Source organism: Hylobates moloch, unplaced genomic scaffold (genome assembly GCF_009828535.3).
Source record: "Hylobates moloch isolate HMO894 unplaced genomic scaffold, HMol_V3 SCAFFOLD_43, whole genome shotgun sequence".
NCBI classification, from domain to species: Eukaryota; Metazoa; Chordata; class Mammalia; order Primates; family Hylobatidae; genus Hylobates; species Hylobates moloch.
Genome location: NW_026652318.1, coordinates 409481 through 433379, shown reverse-complemented (window position 1 = coordinate 433379; position 23899 = coordinate 409481). Strand labels below are relative to the sequence as shown.

The 23899-nt window shown below is 37.3% G+C and overlaps 1 protein-coding gene and 1 pseudogene across 6 annotated transcripts in view; both read left to right on the top strand.

The window, feature by feature from the left end:
• Positions 1–23899, top strand: part of LOC116463588 (interaptin-like) — a 219295-nt gene that overhangs the window by 128219 nt on the left and 67177 nt on the right. For all 6 annotated transcript variants that reach the window (XM_058434747.1, XM_058434745.1, XM_058434749.1 and 3 more), the window contains one exon: positions 19273–19354. In XM_058434747.1, coding sequence (XP_058290730.1) covers positions 19273–19354 — 82 coding nt within the window. The remainder of the gene's footprint in view (positions 1–19272; positions 19355–23899) is intronic.
• LOC116463590 (Krueppel-like factor 3) lies at positions 16972–17906 on the top strand (annotated as a pseudogene).

Here is a 23899-nt window from a genome sequence, read left to right as displayed (position 1 = left end):
TGTGTGTGTGTGTGTGTGTGTGTGTGTGTGTGTGTGTGTGTGTGTGTGTGAATTGTAAATGGGATTGTGTTCCTGATATGGCTTTTGGCTTGGCTGTCGTTGGTGTATAGGAATGCTAGTGATTGTACATTGATTTTGTATCCTGAAACTTTGCTAAAGCTGTTTATCAGCTGAAGGAACTTTTGTGTCAAAACTAAGGAGTTTTTTGGATATAGAAACATGTCATCTGCAAACAGAGATAGTTTGACTTCTTCTTATCCTATTTGAATGCTTTTTATTTCTTTCTCTTGCCTGATTGCTCTGGCTAGGACTTCCAATACTATATCGAGTAGGAGTGGTGAAAGAGGGCATCCTTGTCTTGTTCTGGTTTTCAAGGGAATACTTCCAGCTTTTGCCCATTCAATATGATGTTGGTTGTGGGTTTGGCATAGACAGCTCTTATTTTGAGGTCTATTCCTTCAATACCTAGTTTATTGAAAGTTTTTTACATAAAGGGAGGTTGAATTTTATCAAAAGCCTTTTCTGCATCTATTGAGATAATCATGTGGTTTTTTTTCTTTAGTTCTATTTATGTGATTAATCACATTTATTGATTTGCATATGTTGAACCAACCTTGCATCACAAGGATGAAGCCTACTTTATCACGATGTGCTAGCTTCTTGGTGTTCTGCTGAATTTGGTTTGCAAGTATTTTGTTAAGGATTTTTGCATTGATGTTCATCATGGATATTGGCCTGAATTTTTTTTTGTGTGCGCCTCTGCCAGGTCTTGGTATCAGGATGATGCTGACCTCATAAAATGAGTTGGGGAGGAGTTCTTCCTCCTCGATTCTTTGGAATAGTTTCACTATGAATGGTTCCAGTTCTTCTTTGTACATCTGGTAGAATTCAGCTGTGAATCCATCATTTTCTGGGGTTTTTTTTTGTTGGTAGACTATTTATTACTGATTTAATTTCTGATGTTGTTATTGGTCTGTTCTGGGAATCAATTTGTTCCTGGTTCAGTATTAGGAGGGTGTATGTGTCCAGGAATGTATGCATCTCTTCTAGGTTTTCTAGTTTGTGTGCATAGAGGTGTTTGTAGTAGTTTCTGATGGTTGTTTTTATTTCTGTGGGGTTAGTGGTAACATTTCCTTCTTCATTTCTAATTGTGTTTATTTGGATCTTCTCTCTTCTTTATTAGTCTAGCTAGTGGCCTATCTTACTAACTTTTTCAAAAAACCTACTTCTGGATTCATTGATCTTTTGAATGTTTTTGTGTGTCTTTATTTCCTTCCATTCAGCTTTGATTTTGGTTATTTCTTGTATTTTGCTAGCTTTGGGGTTGATTTGTTCTTTAATAGCTTAGAATTGTGAGATGCTAATGCTTCAAATAATTTTTTACTATTGGGTATAGTATAAGGAATGAACAAATCAATTTTTCATCTTTGAGTGTATGAAAATTCAAATGAATTACTTATATTTGTCACTTGAAATAGTCAAAATGGTATATAGGGTTTTGATTTTATGAACTAGAAAAAGTAGGGAATTGATGTGGCAAGCTCTATTTAAAGATGCATTCTTGCATTCTTGAGAAAACTGAAATTCTTCTCATATGTCCTGGATTTTCCTCTTGACCTGGAATAGCTGCTTATGAGATGGCCCCAGGAGTTGTAGATTCCTGGAGACTTTTTAGAACTAGAAGCTATTTTTAGCTAAATAGAGGCACATCGAAAACATGTAAGAGTAGTAGCAACAAAAATGCATTTTTGGAATTTATTACATCAGGAGCTGTTAATGCTGACAATATAACTATTTGTGAAGTTCTTTAATGTATGAATAATAGATCCTCATGGAAACTGTGAAGTTTTGGAGTTTAGCTTTGATCTTTTTTCCTTCAAAAACACTGTCAAAGCTAAATATTTCAAATATTTATAAGATCAATAAAAAACGAAACTACTAAGATAGTGATTTTCATGTATCAGATTAACAAAACCCAAAAGTATGATAGCAGATTGGGTTGGTGAGGCACTCTAATACATTTGTGGGTGGACTATAAATTGGTACAATTACTATAGAGACTAGTTTTCAATGTTTGTCTGAAATACAAATGAACCCCCCTCCTTTGACCCTGGACTTCCTTTTCCAGAAATTAACATATAGATATGCCTTCTTATAAATGAAGTAACAGATTTGCAAAGTTATTCTTTGAAGCATAGTAATACCAAAAGACTGCAAGCAACCTAAAACATCATGATAGGTGACTGGTTAAATAAATTGTGCAGTATTCAAACAGTAGAGTCCATATAGCCATAGAGAGAGAGAAAGAGAGAGACAGAGAAAGTTCCTTGCTTATTAATGTGTAGAGAGCTCCAAACTACATTGTCAAACAAAGAAAGGAAGATACGCCGGGCGCGGTGGCTCACGCTTGTAATCCCAGCACGTTGGGAGGCCGAGGCAGGCACATCACGAGGTCAGGAGATCGAGACCACGGTGAAACCCCGTCTCTACTAAAAATACAAAAAATTAGCCGGGCGTGGTGGCGGGCGCCTGTAGTCCCAGCTACTCGGAGAGGCTGAGGCAGGAGAATGGCATGAACCCGGGAGGCGGAGCTTGCAGTGAGCCCAGATTGCGCCACTGCACTCCAGCCTGGGTGACAGAGCGAGACTCCGTCTCAAAAAAAAAAAGAAAGGAAGATACATAACATTGCATATGCACTGTGGTATAATTTGTATACAAAATATGAAGTGAAATATATGTGTATTATTATTACTTGTACTCTGTATAAATTTTTAAAATCTTTGGGGATATATATACAAGAAACTAACAACAATATTTATTATTTGGAAGCAGTCAGAATTAGGTGAATGAGAGATGAATGAGGGGAGTCTTTTTTTTTTTTTTAAAGCTTTATTTTTTACAGCAATTTGAGATTTACTGAAAAAAATGAAAAGATAATATGGAGCATTCTGATATACCACTCCCCCCAACATACAGTTTCCCCTATGGTTAACATTGTACACTAGTTGAGTACATTTGTTACAATTAATGAATGAATATTGACATATTATTATTTTTTCCCTCAATTTTTATTTTAAGTTCTGGGGTACACTTGCAGGATGTGCAGGTGTGTTACATAGGTAAACGTGTGCCATAGTAGTTTGCTTCACAGATCTCATCCTATCACCCAGGTATTAAGCCCAGCATCCCTTAGTTATTCTTCCTGAAGCTCTTCCTCCCTTCGCCCCCCCGGTTGACAGGCTCTAGTGTGTGTTGTTTTCCCCATGTGTCCATATGTTCCTATCATTCAGCTCCCACTTACAAGTGAGAACACTTGTTTGTGGTTTTTGGTGTTTGGTTTTCTGTTCCTGCGTTAGTTTGCTGAGGATAACGGCTTCCAGATCCATCCATGTGTCTTCAGAGGATATGATCTCATTCCTTTTTTATGGCTGCATAGTATTCCATGGTGTATGTGTACCACGTTTTCTTTATTTAATCTATCATTGATGGACATTTAGGTTGATTCCATGTCTTTGCTATTGTGAATAGTGCTGCAATGAACATATGCATGCATGTATTTTTATAATAGAATTATTTATATTCCTCTGGGTATATACCCAGTAACCGGATTGCTGGGTCAAATCGTATTTCTGCCTCTAGATCTTTGAGAAATCATGACATTGCATTTCACAAAGGTTGAACTAATTTATACTCCCACCAACAGTGTAAAAGCTCCTTTTTCTCACAACCTTGCCAGCATCTGTTGTTTCTTGACTTTTTAATAATCACCATTCTGACTGGTGTGAGATGGTATCTTATTGTGGTTTTAATTTGCATTTCTCTAATGATCATGATGATGAGCTTTTTTTCATGTTCGTTGGCTGCATGTATGTCTTCTTTTGAAAAGTGTCTGTTCATGTTCTTTGCCTACTTTTTAATGGGGTTGTTTGTTTTTTCTTTGTACATTTTTTAAGTTCCTTGTAGACTCTGGATATTACACTTTTGCCAAATGGATAGATTGCAGAAATTTTCTTCCATTCTTTAGGTTGTCTGTTCATCTATTAATAGTTTCTTTTGCTGTGCAGAAGCTCTTTAATTAGATCTCATTTGTCAATTATTGATTTTGTTGCTATTGCTTTTAACATTTTCATCATGAAATCTCTACCTGTACCTACATCCTGAATGATATTGCCTAGATTTTCTTCTAGGGTTTTTATAGCTTTGGGTTTTACATTTAAGCCTTTAATCCATCTTGAGTTGATTTTTGTATATGGCATAAGAAAGGGGTCCAGTTTCAGTTTTCCACACATGGCTAGCCAGTTCTCCCAGCACCATTTATTAAATAGGGAATCCTTTCCCCGTTGCTTGCTTTTGTCAGGTTTGTCAAATATCAGAGGTTGTAGGTGTGCTGTCTTATTTCTGAGTTCTCTATTCTGTTCCATTGTTCTAAATGTCTGTTTTTATACTGGTACCATGCTGTTTTGGTTACTATAGCCTTGTAGTATAGCTTGAAGTCGGGTAGCATGATGCCTCCAGCTTTGTTCTTTTTGATTAGGATTGCCTTGCCTAGTCAGGCTCTTTTGGGTTCCATATGAATTTTAAAATAGTTTTTTCTAGTTCTGTGAAGAATGTCAATGATAGTTTAATGGGAATAGCATTGAATCTATAAATTACTTTGGGCAGTATGGCTATTTAAATAATGTTGATTCTTCCTATCCATGAGCATGGAATGTTTTTCCATTTGTTTGTGTCTTCTCTGATTTCCTTGAGCAATCATTTGTAGTTCTCCTTGAAAAGGTTTTCCATTTCCCTTGTTAGCTGTATTCTTAGGGTTTTAAAAAAATTTTTATAGTAATTGTGAATGGGAGTTCATTCATTGTTTGGCTTTTGGCTCACCTGTTGTTGATGTATAGGAATGTTTTTGCACATTTATTTTGTATCCGGAGACTGCTGAAGTTGCTTATCACCTTAAGAAGCTTTTGGGCTGAGACAGTTTTCTAGATGTAGGATCATGTTATGTGCAAATAAAGATAATTTGACTTCTTATTTTCCTATTTGGATACCCTTTATTTCTTTCACTTGCCTGATTGCTCCAGCCAGAACTTTCAATACTATGTTTTATAGGAGTGGTAAGAAAGGGCATCTTTGTTTATGCCAGTGTTCCAGGGAAATGCTTGTAGCTTTTGCACCTTCAGTATGATATTGGCTGTGGGTTTGTTGTATATGGCTCTTATTATTTTGAAGTATGTTCCCTTAACGCATAGTTTATTGAGAGTTTTTAACATAAAGGGATGTTGAATTTTATCAAAGGCCTTTTTGCCATTTATTGAGATCATCATGTGGTTTTTGTCTTTAGTTCTGTTTATGTGATGAATCACATTTATTGATTTGCATATGTTTAACCAAGCTTGCATCCCAGGGATGAAGCCAACTTGATTATGGTGGATAAGCTTTTTGATGTGCTGCTGGGTTCAGTTTGCCAGTATTTAATGAAGATTTTTGCACTGATGTTCATCAGGGATATATTGGCCTGAAGTTTTCTTTTTCTTTTTTTTTTTTTTTTTTTGCTACATCTCTGCCAGGTTTGGCTATAAGGTTGATGCTGGTTCTTATGACCAGACGAGTTCAGCACTAGCTTAAAAATAATAATAAGGAATGTGGGAAAAAGGATGTTCATACTGTAGAATAGTTTAAAAAAAAAAAAAAGTAAGTAGGTTACATTTTCAAAAAGAACAGCATTTGTGAATTTTTTTAGTTAGTCACAATCAGCCAAAACTAACTTTAATTCAAACAGTAAAGTAATTTATTGAAAGGATATTAGATATTCAGAATATCTAAGAGGGTGGAAGGACCAGGCTGAGAAAGTGGTTAGGAACCCAGTAAAGGGAGGGAGGCTGCTAGATTCACAGCCAAAATCATTCCACAAGAAGTCTCTGGTGAGGATGCAGCTTCTGTGTCCCTAAGACATTGGACACCTACCTCACTTGCTTTCTCCTCTGGTCCTAAACAACAGTTGATCCCTCTACTCCTTCACCTTCTTGACATCAATTGTTCTTGGATCAGATCTTGGGAAAAATATATTTTTAAAAGCCTGGAAATGAAAAGCCCTGTTTGGCCACCTAGCCCTAGCATATTTAAACTATGTTTTTATAGGGATGTTCTGCTGCTGCGAAAATGGCAGTATATATCTTTAGAACAGTGTAGCAAATCCAGAAGTAGAATCAGATTTTAATGTAAGCATCATTAACAATGGGGGAAAAGCAAAATTATATAACAAGTGCTATAGAGATAACCAAAGGAAATAAACATTACATCAAAATAAGCCTCAAGGCAAACTAGCACACAATAAAAATATACAGAATGTATCCTAACTATGGAGGGATAAAGCAGCACTTTAAAAATTACAAAGAGTAAGACTGACAGAATTTGTCTATTAAAAAGGTAGAATTTTTTAGTTCAAATCTGCCAAACAACCTAAAAACAGCAGACTGACAAAAAAGGATTTGTTTCATGTATGATATACAAAGTGTTAAAATCCACACCATGTAAAGGATTTATTCAACTGTGTAAGAAAACTCCAAGGGGTGGAGCCAAGATGGCCGAATAGGAACACCTCCGGTCTACAGCTCCCAGCGTGAGTGATGCAGAAGACAGGTGATTTCTGCATTTCCATCTGAGGTACCGGGTTCATCTCACTAGGGAGTGCCAGACAGTGGGCACAGGACAGTGGGTGCAGTGCACAATGCGCAAGCTGAAGCGGGGCGAGGCATTGCCTCACTCGGGAAGCGCAAAGGGTCAGGGAGTTCCCTTTCCTGGTCAAAGAAAGGGGTGACAGACCGCACCTGGAAAATTGGGTCACTCGCACCCTAATACTGCGCTTTTCTGATGGGCTTAAAAAATGGCACACCAGGAGATTATATCCCGCACCTGCCTCGGAGGGTCCTACACCCACGGAGTCTCGCTGATTGCTAGCACAGCAGTCTGAGATCAAACTGCAAGGCAAGGTGGCAGCAAGGCTGGGGGAGGGGCGCCCGCCATTGCCCAGGCTTGCTTAGGTAGACAAAGCAGCCAGGAAGCTCCAACTGGGTGGAGCCCACCACAGCTCAAGGAGGCCTGCCTGCCTCTGTAGGCTCCACCTCTGGGGGCAGGGCACAGACAAACAAAAAGACAACAGTAACCTCTGCAGACTTAAATGTCCCTGTCTGACAGCTTTGAAGAGAGTAGTGGTTCTCCCAGCACGCAGCTGGAGATCTGAGAATGGGCAGACTGCCTCCTCAAGTGGGTCCCTGACCCCTGACCCCCGAGCAGCCTAACTGGGAGGCACCACCCAGTAGGGGCAGACTGACACCTCACACAGCCGGGTACTCCTCTGAGACAAAACTTCCAGAGGAATGATCAGGCAGCAGCATTCGTGGTTCACGAAAATCCGCTGTTCTGCAGCCACCGCTGCTGATACCCAGGCAAACAGGGTCTGGAGTGGACCTCTAGCAAACTCCAACAGACCTGCAGCTGAGGGTCCTGTCTGGTAGAAGGAAAACTAACAAACAGAAAGGCCATCCACACCAAAAACCCATCTGTACATCACCATCATCAAAGACCAAAAGTAGATAAAACCACAAAGATGGGGAAAAAACAGAGCAGAAAAACTGGAAACTCTAAAAAGCAGAGCGCCTCTCCTCCTCCAAAGGAACGCAGTTCCTCACCAGCAACAGAACAAAGCTGGACGGAGAATGACTTTGACAAGTTGAGAGAAGAAGGCTTCAGACAATCAAACTACTCCAAGGTACAGGAGGAAATTCAAACCAATGGCAAAGAAGGCAAAAACTTTGAAAAAAAATTAGACGAATGTATAACTAGAATAACCAATACAGAGAAGTGCTTAAAGGAGCTGATGGAGCTGAAAGCCAAGGCTCGAGAACTACATGAAGAATGCAGAAGCCTCAGGAGCCAATGCAATCAACTGGAAGAAAGGGTATCAGTGATGGAAGATGAAATGAATGAAATGAAGCCAGAAGGGAAGTTTAGAGAAAAAAGAATAAAAAGAAACAAACAAAGCCTCCAAGAAATATGGGACTATGTGAAAAGACCAAATCTACGTCTGTTTGGTGTACCTGAAAGTGACGGGGAGAATGGAACCAAGTTGGAAAACACTCTACAGGATATTATCCAGGAGAACTTCCCCAATCTAGCAAGGCTGGCCAACATTCAGATTCAGGAAATACAGAGAATGCCACAAAGATACTCCTCAAGAAGAGCAACTCCAAGACACATAATTGTCAGATTCACCAAAGTTGAAATGAAGGAAAAAATGTTAAGAGCGGCCAGAGAGAAAGGTCAGGTTACCCACAAAGAGAAGCCCATCAGACTAACAGCGGATCTCTTGGCAGAAACTCTACAAGCCAGAAGACAGTGGGGGCCAATATTCAACATTCTTAAAGAAAAGAATTTTCAACCCAGAATTTCCTTTCCCGCCAAACTAAGCTTCATAAGTGAAGGAGAAATAAAATACTTTACAGACAAGCAAATGCTGAGAGATTTTGTCACCACCAGGCCTGCCCTAAAAGAGCTCCTGAAGGAAGCACTAAACATAGAAAGGAACAACCGGTACCAGCCACTGCAAAATCATGCCAAATTGTAAAGACCATTGAGGCTAGGAAGAAACTGCATCAACTAACGAGCAAAATAACCAGCTAACATCATAATGACAGGATCAAATTCACACATAACAATATTAACTTTAAATGTAAATGGACTAAATGCTCCAATTAAAAGACACAGACTGGCAAATTGGATAGAGTCAAGACCCATCAGGGTGCTGTATTCAGGAAACCCATCTCACATGCAGAGGCACACATAGGCTCAAAATAAAGGGATGGAAGAAGATGTACCAAGCAAATGGAAGACAAAAAAAGGCAGGGGTTGCAATCCTAGTCTCTGATAAAACAGACTTTAAACCAACAAAGACCAAAAGAGACAAAGAAGGCCATTACATAATGGTAAAGGGATCAATTCAACAAGAAGAGCTAACTAGCCTAAATATATATGCACCCAATACAGGAGCACCCAGATTCATAAAGCAAGTCCTTAGAGACCTAGAAAGAGACTTAGACTCCTCCACAATAATAATGGGAGACTTTAACACCCTACTATCAACATTAGACAGATCAATGAGACAGAAAGTTAACAAGGATATCCAGGAATAGAACTCAGCTCTGCACCAAGCGGACCTAATAGACATCTACAGAACTCTCCACCCCAAATCAACAGAATATACATTCTTCTCAGTCAGCACCACACTGCACTTATTCCAAAATTCACCACATAGTTGGAAGTAAAGCACTCCTCAGCAAATGTAAAAGAACAGAAATTATAACAAACTGTCTCTCAGACCACAGTGCAATCAAACTAGAACTCAGGATTAAGAAACTCACTCAAAACCGCTCAACATGGAAACTGAACAACTTGCTACTGAATGACTACTGAGTACATAACGAAATGAAGGCAGAAATAAAGATGTTCTTTGAAACCAACGAGAACAAGGACACAACACACCAGAATCTCTGGGACACATTCAAAGCAGGGTGTAGAGGGAAATTTATAGCACTAAATGCCCACAAGAGAAAGCAAGAAAGATCTAAAATTGAAACCCTAACATCACAATTAAAAGAACTAGAGAAGCAAGAGCAGACACATTCAAAAGCTAGCAGAATGCAAGAAATAACTAAGACCAGAGCAGAACTGAAGGAAATAGAGACGCAAAAAACCCTTCAAAAAAATCAATGAATCCAGAGGCTGTTTTCTGAAAAGATCAACAAAATTGATAGACCGCTAGCAAGACTAATAAAGCAGAAAAGAAAGAAGAATCAAATAGACGCAATAAAAAATGATAAAGGGGATATCACCACCGATCCCACAGAAATACAAACTACTGTCAGAGAATACTACAAACACCTCTACGCAAATAAACTAGAAAATCTAGAAGAAATGGATAAATTCCTCAACACATACACCCTCCGAAGACTAGACCAGGAAGAAGTTGAATCTCTAAATAGACCAATAACAAGCTCTGAAACTGAGGCAATAATTAATAGCTTACCAACCAAAAAAAGTCCAGGACCAGATGGATTCACAGCTGAATTCTACCAGAGGTACAAGGAGGAGCTAGTACTATTCCTTCTAAAACCATTCCAATCAATAGAAAAAGAGGGAATCCTCCCTAACTCATTTTATGAGGCCAGCATCATCCTGATACCAAAGCCTGGCAGAGACACAACCAAAAAAGAGAATTTTAGACCAATATCCTTGATGAACATCGATGCAAACATCCTCAATAAAATACTGGCAACCCCAATCCAGCAGCATATCAAAAAGCTTATCCACCATGATCAAGTGGGCTTCATCCCTGGGATGCAAGGCTGGTTCAACATACGCAAATCAGTAAATGTAATCCAGCATATAAACAGAACCAATGACAAAAACCATATGATTATCTCAATAGATGCAGAAAAGGCCTTTGACAAAATTCAGCAACCTTCATGCTAAAAACTCTCAATAGATTAGGTATTGATGGGACATATCTCAAAATAAAAAGAGCTATCTATGACAAACTCACAGCCAATATCATACTGAATGGGCAAAAACTGGAAACATTCCCTTTGAAAACTGGCACAAGACAGGGATGCCCTCTCTCACCACTCCTATTCAACTTAGTGTTCGAAGTTCTGGCCAGGGCAATCATTGTCTCAGCCCAAAATCTCCTTAAGCTGATAGACAACTGCAGCAAAGTCTCAGGATACAAAATCAATGTACAAAAATCACAAGCATTCTTATACACCAATAACAGACAGAGAGCCAAATCATGAGTGAACTCCCATTCACAATTGCTTCAAGGAGAATAAAATACCTAGGAATCCAACTTACAAGGGACGTGAAGGACCTCTTCAAGGAGAACTGCAAACCACTGCTCAATGAAATAAAAGAGCATACAAACAAATGGAAGAACATTCCATGCTCATGGGTAGGAAGAATCAATATCGTGAAAATGGCCATACTGCCCAAGGTAATTGATAGATTCAATGCCATCCCCATCAAGCTACCAATGACTTTCTTCACAGAATTGGAAAAAACTACTTTAAAGTTCATATGGAGCTGAAAAAGAGCCCGCATCGCCAAGTCAATCCTAAGCCAAAAGAACAAAGCTGTAGGCATCAAGCTACCTGACTTCAAACTATACTACAAGGCTACAGTAACCAAAACAGCATGATACTGGTACCAAAACAGAGATATAGACCAGTGGAACAGAACAGAGCCCTCAGAAATAACACCATATCTACAACCATCTGATCTTTGACAAACCTGACAAAAACAAGCAATGGGATAAGGATTCCCTATTTAATAAATGGTGCTGGGAAAACTGGCTAGCCATATGTAGAAAGCTGAAACTGGATCCCTTCCTTACATGTTATACAAAAATTAATTCAAGATGGATTAAAGACTTAAATGTTAGACCTGAAACCATAAAAACCCTAGAAGAAAACCTAGGCAATACAATTCAGGACATACGCATGGGCAAGGATTTCATGTCTAAAACACCAAAAGCAATGGCATCAAAAGGCAAAATTGACAAATGGGATCTAATTGAACTAAAGAGCTTCCGCACAGCAAAAGAAACTACTATCAGAGTGAACAGGCAACCTACAGAATGGGAGAAAATTTTTGCAATCTACTCATCTGACAAAGGGCTAATATCCAGAATCTACAATGAACTCAAACAAATTTACAAGAAAAAAACAAACAACCCCATCAAAAAGTGGGTGAAGGATACAAACAGACACTTCTCAAAAGAAGACATTTATGCAGCCAAAAGACACGTGAAAAAATGCTCATCATCACTGGCCATCAGAGAAATGCAAATCAAAACCACAATGAGATACCATCTCACACCAGTTAGAATGGTGATCATTACAAAGTCAGGAAACAACAGCTGCTGGAGAGGATATGGAGAAATAGGAACACTTTTACACTGTTGGTGGGAGTGTAAACTAGTTCAACCATTGTGGAAGTCAGTGTGGCGATTCCTCAGGGATCTAGAACTAGAAATACCATTTGACCCAGCAATCCCATTACTGGGTATATAACCAAAGGATTATAAATCATGCTGCTATAAAGACACATGCACATGTATGTTTATTGCAGCACTATTCACAATAGCAAAGACTTGGAACCAAGCCAAATGTCCAACAATGATAGACTGGATTAAGAAAATATGGCACATATACACCATGGAATACTATGCAGCCATAAAAACTGATGAGTTCGTGTCCTTTGTAGGGACACAGATGAAACTGGAAACCATCATTCTCAGCAAACTATTGCAAGGACAAAAAACCAAACACCGCATGTTCTCACTCATAGGTGGGAAGTGAACAATGAGAACACATGGACACATGAAAGGGAACATCACACACCGGGGCCTGTTGTGGAGTGGGAGGAGGGGGGAGGGATAGCATTAGGAGATATACCTAATGTTAAATGACGAGTTAATGGGTGCAGGACACCAACATGGCACATGTATACATATGTAACTAACCTGCACGTTGTGCACATGTACCCTAAAACTTAAAGTATAATAAAAAAAAATAACTAGTGAAAAAATAAAACAGATTTTAGTTTAAATGAGTTATTAATTTGTTATTTAAAAGATTAATTTATCATTCACCAAGGCCAAATGAGACACTTGATTGTAATTTATATAAGGACAAATATATCTTAATGATATTTGTACACTGAATCTAAGCTGATAATATTATATTTTAATAATAAAATAATTTAAATAAAATAATTTAAATAAACTTAATTAAAATAATTTAAACAGTGAGTAAAATAATTTAAAATAGTGAAAAATAAAATAATTTAAAATAGTGGAAAAAATAAGACAGGTGTTAGTTTAAATGAGTTATTAATTTGTTATTTAAAAGATTAATTTATCATTCACCAAGGCCAAGTGAGGCACTTGTTATTTATATAAGGACAAATAAATATATCTTAATGATATTTGTACACTGAATCTAACTAGTGTGAAACCTAGCTACAAATAGAGTAGGTGTTTAATAAGTGTCTATTGAAATAAAATAACAAATAAGAAAGTTACGTTTTAATGCCAAGACACATACCAGATAATATCAATGAAAATTGCAGAGCTATTTTTTGTTTCATGTACTGTATTTTAATCTTAGGCACTTAATTCTAAACATATTTGCTGACACTCTTATTTCTAAAATCTGGGAAGTTTTATTCATTCTTTCAATGATTATTTTTTAATCAACTTCCATGTCTCAAGCACTATAACAGATAAGGTTCCTGTTCTCATGAAACTTACATTCCAGTAAGTTTGCATTGAAAGGATTCAATGAGTGTAAAGCACTTAGGATATAGTACCTGGTACATAGTCAGTATTCCATATTTGTTAGCTATGATGATGATGATGATGATGATGGAAGACACCCATATATAGATGCTATTCGAAGCCATGAAACTAGATGAAATTATCTTGGGAGATAATGCAGCTAGAGAAAAGGGCTAGGGGCTGAGTTCCTTGTGCTTCCCAGCATTTAGAGTGAATCTAAGATTAAGAATAATCAATAGAACCTGAGAAGATAGCCAGAATGTTGCCAAGAGAGAGAAAATAACTGGGTCACATGCTGCATAATGTTTGAATTTGATAAGAACAGAGAATTAAATTTTGAAATTGCTAATATAGACCGTCATTCATCACCTTGAAAAGAGCTGTTTCTGTAGAGAAGTGAAAAAGAAAGCTCAATTGGAATGGATAGAAAAGAGACTGAGGAAAAGGCAAATCATAAAAGGAGAGTCATGAATGGCCAAGAAGTATAAGGTGAGGCACTCAGCTCCAATAGGAAGCAGAGAACTGCAAGTTAAACCAAAGACACTACTTTGTATTCTTCATATTGGCAAAAATTAGAAAAATAGCTGTTTCTAATTAATGTTAGCTGCTTCTAATGAATATTATAAAGCAGGAGCCTTTATTCAGTGAAGTAGGAATGTAAGCTAGCACCTCCATTTTGGGAACTATTTGGCAATATTTATGTGTATTCCTATGATCTCATACTTAATACCTAATACTGCCCTGGAGACATACTGCAGACAAACTGTCCTATAAGTACACAACAAGATCGGTAAAACACTTTCATTGCAGGATTATTTATGGTGACAAGGTTTCAGGTAACCTAGGTTCTATCACTATGGTACTGGATAAGTAAAATGTGGTATGTGCACATGATGAAATATTATATATCAGTCAGAGCAGAGTGAATCATATCTACATGTAGCTACCTGGATAGGTCTCAAAAAACATAGTGTTGACTAAAAATAATAAGAGTCAAAATGAGACTTGTAGTTTAACTTGATTTGTGTAATTTTTAAAACACCTTCAAAACGGATAATTTTTTCACATGTAAGATGCAGGTTATACATTAAATTCACAAGCATAAATCCTTTCTAGAATGGATCATTCCCAAATGAAAATGAACATCTCAGTTTCACCCATATTAAAAATAAAACAAAACTGACAACCCTCCTTGTTACCATATCCACCTCCAGCTGCAATTCAGTTTTTCTGCTCCCTATTCATGGAATCAAATGGATTGTCTTTAATTGCTGTTTCAAATGTTATCTCCTCCCCACTACCCTCCAAAAAGCTTTCTTGCCCTTTTTTGTTTGTTTTCTTTTGTACCTTGGGCACATAGAACAGAGTTGATTAGACTCTGTAGTACAAAACATGCTATCATCTTTGACCCATGCCAGCAACACCCCACTCTAATTAATATACCTATAAATTTTTCTAACAGAAAAATAGAATAATACAACATGTGCGTGTACCCATCATCCATAGTTAACAAGTTTTAACATTTTTCCATAGTTGCACTATAGATTGTTAAAGAAGAAAAAGACAATTAACACTTCCATTTTTACTCCTCCCCATACAAAGATAGCTACTGGTGACACCAGGTCCAAGTGCAAAAACAGCATGTCCTCAAGGTGGGAAGTGATGAGATTCAGGGCAGATGTGGAAGAGTAGCCTTCATGCCACCACCAATGATAATAGCTAACATGTGTATGTTACTCCCAATGTGCCTGCCACTATTCCCCTTCTTTACATATATTAAGTAATTCAATTATCAGAACAGTCCTGTACGACAGTGACTATTTTACAGATAATGAAACTGGAGTTAACAGGAAGCAGAGGCAGGATTTGAAATTAGGCAGTCTGGCACTCTAAAGAGCTCATGCGTGACACCTTTAAACTATCCTGTCACTGACAAGTGTTGAGTTCTTGTTTTTCCTTGTCTTCAATTACCTCTACAACAAAAAAGTACAGCCTTCTATTTTACATTAAAAAAAAATTTCCCTGATCTCTGGGTGCCAGTTCATTTGCCTGCTTGTTCTTCCATTATGCTACTTTAACCTGGAATCATTTTCCTCCACATAGCGATTTGAACCAGATTTTTAAATGTTTTGTGTCTTCTTTATCCAGTAAGTTTTAGGCTTGAAATAACTTTCCACTATATAGGTTTCAGTTACTGTTTTCTCAAACATTATACTAACTTAATATGCCCTCCAAGTGACTATAAAGTTTTATATCAGCCTATAAAATAGCTAATTATGAATACCTGTTATATTTGTCGTTTCTAGAAACCTTTATGGATAGCAGGATTCTCTTAAATGACTGATTATCCCAAATCTGATGCCTGTGTAATGCTATCCAGCAAACAGCTGGCTTCATATGAAGAGAGGCTAAGAACTTTTTGTCTTGTTCATTTACAATCATTTACTTCTTATTTAATATCTGCAAAGAACACAGTCACATCGTAGTAGAATTTGCTGTGGTCAATTTTTGATTGTTTCCATGGGTTCTGCCTTACATCTGCATGGTGTTTAAAGCCAATGCTTCCTTTATTTTTGTAGGCATTTAGGGCCTTGTTCCTCATAATCCAATGTCATGCTGAGTGACAGAAAATTAAAGTCGAATTTCTTTAACTATAGAGAAGGACTGGGCAGAACAATACACTTACTTAACAACTCCTTGCCTCAGAAACTGAAGGAGCTGTTCTGTGCAGGTGGCTTAATCTCTCTGCAGCTTATCCTAACGGTGTTTATTTATTTATTAAGGACAGGAACTGGGCACTCTGCATCTAAAAACAAAAGGACCAGACTAGTCTACCAGAACCTATAATGAACTAGTAGAATGTTTATATTTCATTCAGAACAGCAAAGCTTTAAATTAGCTGCCGTTTTTACTGTCTATTATTCTACTAATTCTCAGGTAATTGAGAATTAACTGCATAAAATTCACATATCAAGTACCAGTTCTTTGAAGTTCATTTTAAGATAAGTCTTCCTTTTAATTTATAGCTGCATTTAGAAGTAATAACATAAAATTTATCATATGGGCTCAGACCTATGCTTCATCTAGTTTAGGATCATATCCTGACAAAAGCACCAGGGGCCATTTAATAGTAAGGTGTGATTGTTCTCTCTGAAGAAATCTTCTCATAGAATCAGTCACAGTAACACCATAATTTTATTAATATTTTTATTAACTATAATATATATTTAACCTTTCTAAAACTAAAATCTAAACCACCTTTTGGAGTTAGAAATTCTACCAGTTTACTACATATTTCATTGTTAAGTAATGGTTTTCATTTGTCTTAAGTATACCTCTTTAAGGATTCTGGGAATCTGGTAACAGATTTGTAGCCAGATTTACCACACTTTTATGGACAATATCATATTCTCTTGCAGCTTTTACATTTCAAGAGTTTATATTTCAAGTGTGAGAGAGATAAGAACTTTAGGATCAGGCAGACCTGAGTTTGAATTATAGGATCTAACTAGCTGAGTGACCTTTGATAAGTTAATTACTCTGATCCTTGGAGTTTTCTTGGTAGTTGTGACTATACATGAAATTATATGAAATCAATAATACCTAACAAGTATGAGTCATCTACTCTACACCATTACCTAATAAGTTTTTTCAGACCCAGGAAGGCTTATTGCACGGAATATAGATGGAGCCAGTGGACCTCACAGTAAACAAGTGGAGTTCACCTGTTTGGCTGGGAATTCTTCCTCTCTGAAGTTCCCATCCTTGAACTGGAGAGCCTCTCCAGGGCTGAGCGTGCCTTCTTCTAGCCCATGATGAAAAATACTCACTCCCTTCTCTGGGCAGGCAGCCCTTTGGTGTGCCACTCTCCATGCCACCAGTGATGGCAGCTGCCTTCTCCTGGCACAGAATACAGAGCCTAGGGATCCTGCCTGGTGGTGGTACGGTCTGTCCCCTTTATGTACATGAGTTACCTCCAGCAGCCTGTCATTGTTTCCTTGTTAGAGGAAATGGAAAATTCAAATAGTAGCATGCAAGTACCTGTAATTGAATAATATAAGAAGCCTATACCATAGGAAAAGAAAAATGAACCTGTGATCAAACCACAGAGGACAGATTATTATCCTGAAGAAATGTCACCCCCCTTAATGAACTCAGTGCCCGCCCACAAGCATTGTTGCAAGAGCATCTCCCGTAGGTCATAGTGCAGCCTGGGAAGAGACCTTTACTGATGGAATCGGTGGATAACTCAAAGGAAGCAGAGGATACACAGATGTGATTATGACATATGCAACAAAGTATACACTAAAAGTTTCCACTTGAAATCATACAGAAGAACACACACAGGAGATAAACCCTACAAATGTACATGGGATGGATGCATATGGAAGTTTGCTCTGTCTGATAAATAAGACATTTCTGAAAACATACTGGAGTCAAATCTTTTTAGTGCCTGGACTGTAACCACAGCTTCTGTTCTGACCATCTTGCCTTCTATAGGAAACGCTACATGCTAGTCTGAATGCCTTTGTCTCCCACCTCAACGTGACTCCCTACTCACCTGGCTCTTTCTCTATCCTCCCGCCATTATCTATAACACTTTTTACATGTACATTTTAATTTTGATTCTGCTGGTCTGATCCTCTGAATTTATATCATCCAAAACTTCCATATGGTCAGTAGCAGATACTCTCTGATTCTCCCTCTCCTTACCATGGGTGACCTAAAAAATGAGAACTTTTTTTTAGAGATGCTAAGCAAACTATTCTTAGAGATAGATATAGTTAATGTAGTAAGAACAAGAAAACATGTAAACTGAGAAACAAAAATTAATGTATGTAAAAGCACTGGATAAACAAGGTTTATACAAATGTCTGGTAAATGCTAATTAAAACATTTGTTTAGAGTGAATTTATTTTCTAATTTAAGGAACTCTTTGTAAAATAAAGTTAAGAATGCAGATTTATATAGTTTTATGTATTTGTATGGATGCATAAAGATTTTAAAGTTTACTATTAAAATATGTCACTGAAACACCTGAACAGATGGAACATAGAAATTTTACAACTCCAGTGTTTTGAACATTTTTTTTCTAGAGAAACCAACCAGTCTGTCAGTTTGTTTTCCATTATAACTTATTCTCAAAAAGCGTACCAGCAAGGGCTGTCACTGGGGCTGGGGTTCAGATCCCAGTTTCCACGCACAGGACAATGGAAAGACTTAGATAATTCAAGCCATTTGTTCTTTCTGCTATGGTTTCAGTTCTGCATTCACACACTTGTTAGACAGGGCTGCTTGAATAATCATCCTCAAATACTGCTTACATTCTCCAGTTAAAGACTCTGTGGAAGCCAGTTTCCTGCTTGTATTCTCTTGGTTTTGAAAGTCACTAAAATGCCTTTTAGATGCTACCCAGAGTTAACACATTCTTTACTATGAGCCTGGAACATGATTTGTTTGTTTTAGTTCTAGCAGGAAGACTCAGCCATGCTTCACAGTTCCAGACCACAAAAGTGAGCTCAGGCAATCAAGTGTTTTAGAAACAAGACACATGATCAGAAATTCTTGTTTGTCAGCTACATACATTTCCTTTGAAAACATTAGTAAAATTTAGCCTATTAGCTGTTTGAAAATCAGCATTGTGGTGGGGGCAGAAAGAGGCCAACAAATTGGGCCTGTCAAAACCCATTAAGTCTGTGGGGTGTTAGGATAGGGAGGGCTGAGTAGTCAATGATAAGTTGCATATGGACATAGAGGCAAAGTGGAATAAGCAGCTGCCTTATTCTTCAAGAGCTGACTAGCAACATTAAAAGAATATGATTTACTCTATGAAAATATCTGGACACTTAAAATGTACTAATCAGATGAAATACATTGTGTCATTTCAGATTTACAATGTCTAGTAGAGGCACTTGGATTAAAACTTCAGAAGGCGGTGACAGAGATGGACAACTATAAAGAAATGCTTATGTAAGATGGAGAATATTAAACAACTTGTAAGATAACAGTGCTCTGTAGATGTGTCACAAAATGGCAAGAATTAGAATGGCAAGAATTATAATGACAAGAATTATAAAGACCCTGTGTGTTCTCTGTGATTCTTTTGGCAGTGATTTACTGGTATGGGTAATAGTTTACTGCCGCTTTTCTTGCCCACTTTGCTGGCCTAGATTATATATTGAAGAATCTGTAAATATTTTTAAATACATGGAGGATTTCTTTCTCTCAATAAGAAACTTACCTATCCATATATTAAAGCTTTCCCTGATAGTTCAAATGCAATAACTTAATGTGAAATAGTCTTTGAACTTTTTTCTTATCTTTGTTTCTTTATTCTCTCTCCACAAGAAACAATATTGAACTTCTATCTCAAAATTACTGATTTTAGCTTCAAAGAGAGAGTTGAGTAGCTTTCAAATGCTGAAGTACTTATGCTTGATATAAGTGAGAAAGAAATATTGGAAAACACATGATAAGAAAATGATGTAAAATCAAGAACACTATTTCTTTTAAAAATTAATTTTAAGCCTGGGCAACACGGCGAAACTTTGTCTCCACAAAAAAATACAAAAATTATCCAAGCGTGTTGGCACACACCTGTCGTCCCAGCTACTCGGAAGGCTGAGCTGGAAAGATCACCTAAGCCTGGAAAGTTGAGGCTACAGTGAACCGTGATCATGCCACTACACTCCAGCCTGGGCAACAGAGTGAGACCCTGTCTCAAAATGAATAAATAAATAAGTAAAAATTACTTTCATTTCAGAAATTTCAAAAATTATAGCATAAACATAGTATATCTATAATTATAATACTAAAATAGTATGTATATAATATTTGAAAAGTAAGCAGATTCTTTTACTTTATGATATATGTGATTTTCAGTTCCTATATTTTAGAAGGATGAACCTCATAAAACATAAATATTTAGAATGCTTAGCAACCAAATGTTTGTGTTAACCATGAACTACTCCTAAAATCAATGTGTTTAATAAAGTACTGAACACAAGAAGGAACAAATTCCAAAAATACCCTATCAAATTAATGTATACTTGGATTATTTGTAACAAAATAGTTTGTTTCTGAAAAGGAAGGAAAATAAAATATTCATACTTTATAACACTGTGGTTAATAGTACAGTAAGTATAGTAGTTCAGCTGTTTGTGTAGATGGCTGGGGTTGAAGGAATTGGTGGACGGGGGTCCTTAGAAGACCCCCTAGGCCCAGGAAGTAACTTTTTGGGAGATTTTTTTAAATCATGAAAAGAAACAAGGTGATGGTTGCTAGAAAAAAAAAAATCGTTGTTGCTGTCCCTCTAATAACATCAAGGAGGGGTTTGGCCATGTGGATGTCTCTTGTGGAGAGCAGTCTAGTCAGACCCCAGCTACTGTGTGATGATTGCTTCTTGGAGCTCAAGAAGTGAAGAGGGCACAGTCTAGGCATAGGGAGGTGGTGTTAGCACACAACTAAGCTAAGAGGGAATTTGTGGGCATATCAAGACTTAGCATATAAAGTGGAGTCTTGGAAAGTTAGGAAAGAAGCTTAACATAGAAATGAGCATAGTGAAGAAAAGGAATAAACTTACTGGTAGTGACATGAATTGATATTTTACAGAATAAGTTTGCACAGAATTCTTTGTATATTCATGTTCTGCATAATGACATTTTGGTCAGTGACAGACCATGTATACAATGATGGTCCTATAAGATTATAATACCATATATTTACTGTACCTTTTCTATGGTCAGATATGTTTAGATATGCAAATACTTACCATTGTGTTACAATTACCTACACTATTCAATACATTAGCATTCTGTATAGGTTTGTAGCCTAGGAACAATAGGCTATATCGTATAGTCTACGTGTGTAGTAGGTTATGCCATCTTGGTTTGTGTACACTCAAGGATGTTCACACAATGACAAAATTGCATAATGACACATTTCTTGGAATGTATCCCTGTTGTAAAGCAATGAATGACTGTGCATGGAGCCTGCCCATTTAATATTAACACATGCTTTGTGGTATTATTTGTTTATTATAATTTTAACATAATTTGTGCTGAGAAATGGTGAGAGTCAGGGTAGATTGGAGATGCAGGGAGAAATACACCACTAAAGTCCATCAAACTAATTATCTGTAGGAAGCTATTGTATAATTGCAGAAATGATGATGATGTTTTATCAGTTTATAAAACTGATGTTTCCTACACATACAAGACCTTCTTAAACATTAAAAAATGGACATGATGCCCATTTTTAGAAATGCGAATTAGGAAAGATAGAGCCACTTAAATGGCTCCAAGTGCTGGAGACCTTTCTCTATGCTACCTGTCTCTAGCTCTTCCATCTATACTCTATCTACTCTCTTTTACTGCTAGGATTAAGTTGGGGAGGGTGGGCATTTAGGATCAAAGCCTGGGACTGCTGAAGCCTCAGGTTGCTCAGAGGTCAGGAGGTGAGGCTAGAGTCAAATTTGTGGCTTCGCCATTTTTGTAATGATAAGTTTGAAGTCAAAACAATTCATTCAAAAAATTTGACATATTAATACAATTTGTTAGTAAACTCAAGATTTCCTGTGCACACTCAAACATCTTTGGACTTCCAGAAATTGGAATATGCTATGAAATCAGGTTTCTTCCATTTTTAATCCTCATTCTTTGTGGGGGCTGGGAATAGGAATGTCACCTATAAGTTAATTATTTGTGTTGTTTAAAGATTTTTAAATATTTGGATATAAGTTTTGTGAATTTTGACAATAAGGGGAAGAAGCAATTTATAAATGGGTGAAATTGCGATTCTTTTACCAAGATTTTTTTCCCCAAGATTTTTAAGAAAATATTTTCCAAGGTTTAAAAGAACGTTATGTATTTAAAAATAGAGATTTTATCAGAATGCTTTGGGCTACAAGTAACAAAGGTAGGATAATGTCAGTTTTAGTTGATAAGAGTCTCAGCAATATCCCCAAGAATCTTGATGTTCTTTCTGTCTCCGTCCTGCTGCCCTCAGCACTGGCTTCAACCCAAAGCTAAGTCAAGTCCCTATAATCACAAGATGGCTGCAGTTCCTCCACCCTAGAGGCCACATTTGGATATGGTGCCTGCAGGCAGAAAGGGACTGGTTTTCTAGTGTCTTTTTAGAAGTGAGAAAAAAGAATTATCAGATGCCACCAAACAGCATTCTTCTTATATTTCCTTGTCTAGAACCCTTTACATATCCTCTCCTAAGTGAACCACTGGCAAGGGGAACAGGGCTGCTACAATTACCTTAGAACAAGCAAGATTTATCCTTAGAACAAATAATAATTGGGACTCTGATGGCCAGGAAATAAGCTGTAGTGAATGTTCAGAAGGTAACCAGTAGTGTTTGCTAAAGAGGTAGAGCATTAATGATGCGCTGAGAGCTTGATGAAATTTTCTACAAATTTTATTTTTAAGTACCATAATATCTAGATTAATTAAGGGAACATCTCCCTGAAATAATGAAAAATATGAAGACTATAAAATCTAGTTCTATTGCTTTTAAACATATATGGATATAAAATATACTTTTATTACTTTCATATATATATGAATATATGTGTGTGTATAGATAGATTTAGATAGATAGATAGATAGATAGATAGATAGATAGATAGATAGATGGATGGAAGAGCTAGAGACAGGTAGCACAGAGAAAGATCTTCAGCACCTGAAGTCATTTAAGTGGCTCTATCTTTCCTAATTCACATTTCTAAAAATGGGCATTATGCCCATTTTTTAATTTTTAAGAAGGTCTTGTATATGTAGGAAACATCAGTTTTATAAACTGATAAAACATCATCAGCATTTCTGCAATTATACGGTAACTTCCAGGATAAAGATAGATAAATAAGCCTTAAAAGAAAGACTGTCATTTATGGTGAGAAATTTCTAGGAATTCTTGAAAGATAATACATAGAAAGGATAATAGAAAGGGTCAACTCTACTGAGGAATAACCCAGACGAAGAGCAATTGAGTGGTGATGCTGGTGGGCATGAGATAGACAGGACCTTCCTCGGAATTAATTAAAACACAGAGAAGGGAGTGAGACCTGGTGAATCAGTGAAATAGTGGTTGTCACACTCCAATCTACGTAAGAATCATGGGTAGTTTGCTAAAATTCTATATTACAGTATGGCCTCTCCCACAGACTCAGCCTCAGGACCAGATTTCTGGGCTCCTTTTCCACAGATAATCTGGTTCTATATTTATGTCTGGGGTGGCTCCAAGCAATCACATTTTTAATGCACTCCCCACATGATACTGATTCAGGTGGTCCAGTGAAACCCACTCTGAGGAATCGCATATGGACCATTTAAGCCAGCTGGCCTCTCATCAATACCCTGCAATCAATCAGCCCTGTGTGAAGCAGCATTTGCAGAAGCATCTATACTCAGAATAACACAATGAGTATGTGGACTAGAGTCAAACAGCCTGGCAGCTACTGAATCCCAGGAGAGCCCAGGGTCCCCACAGCCCAAGACAAACCTCCAGTGC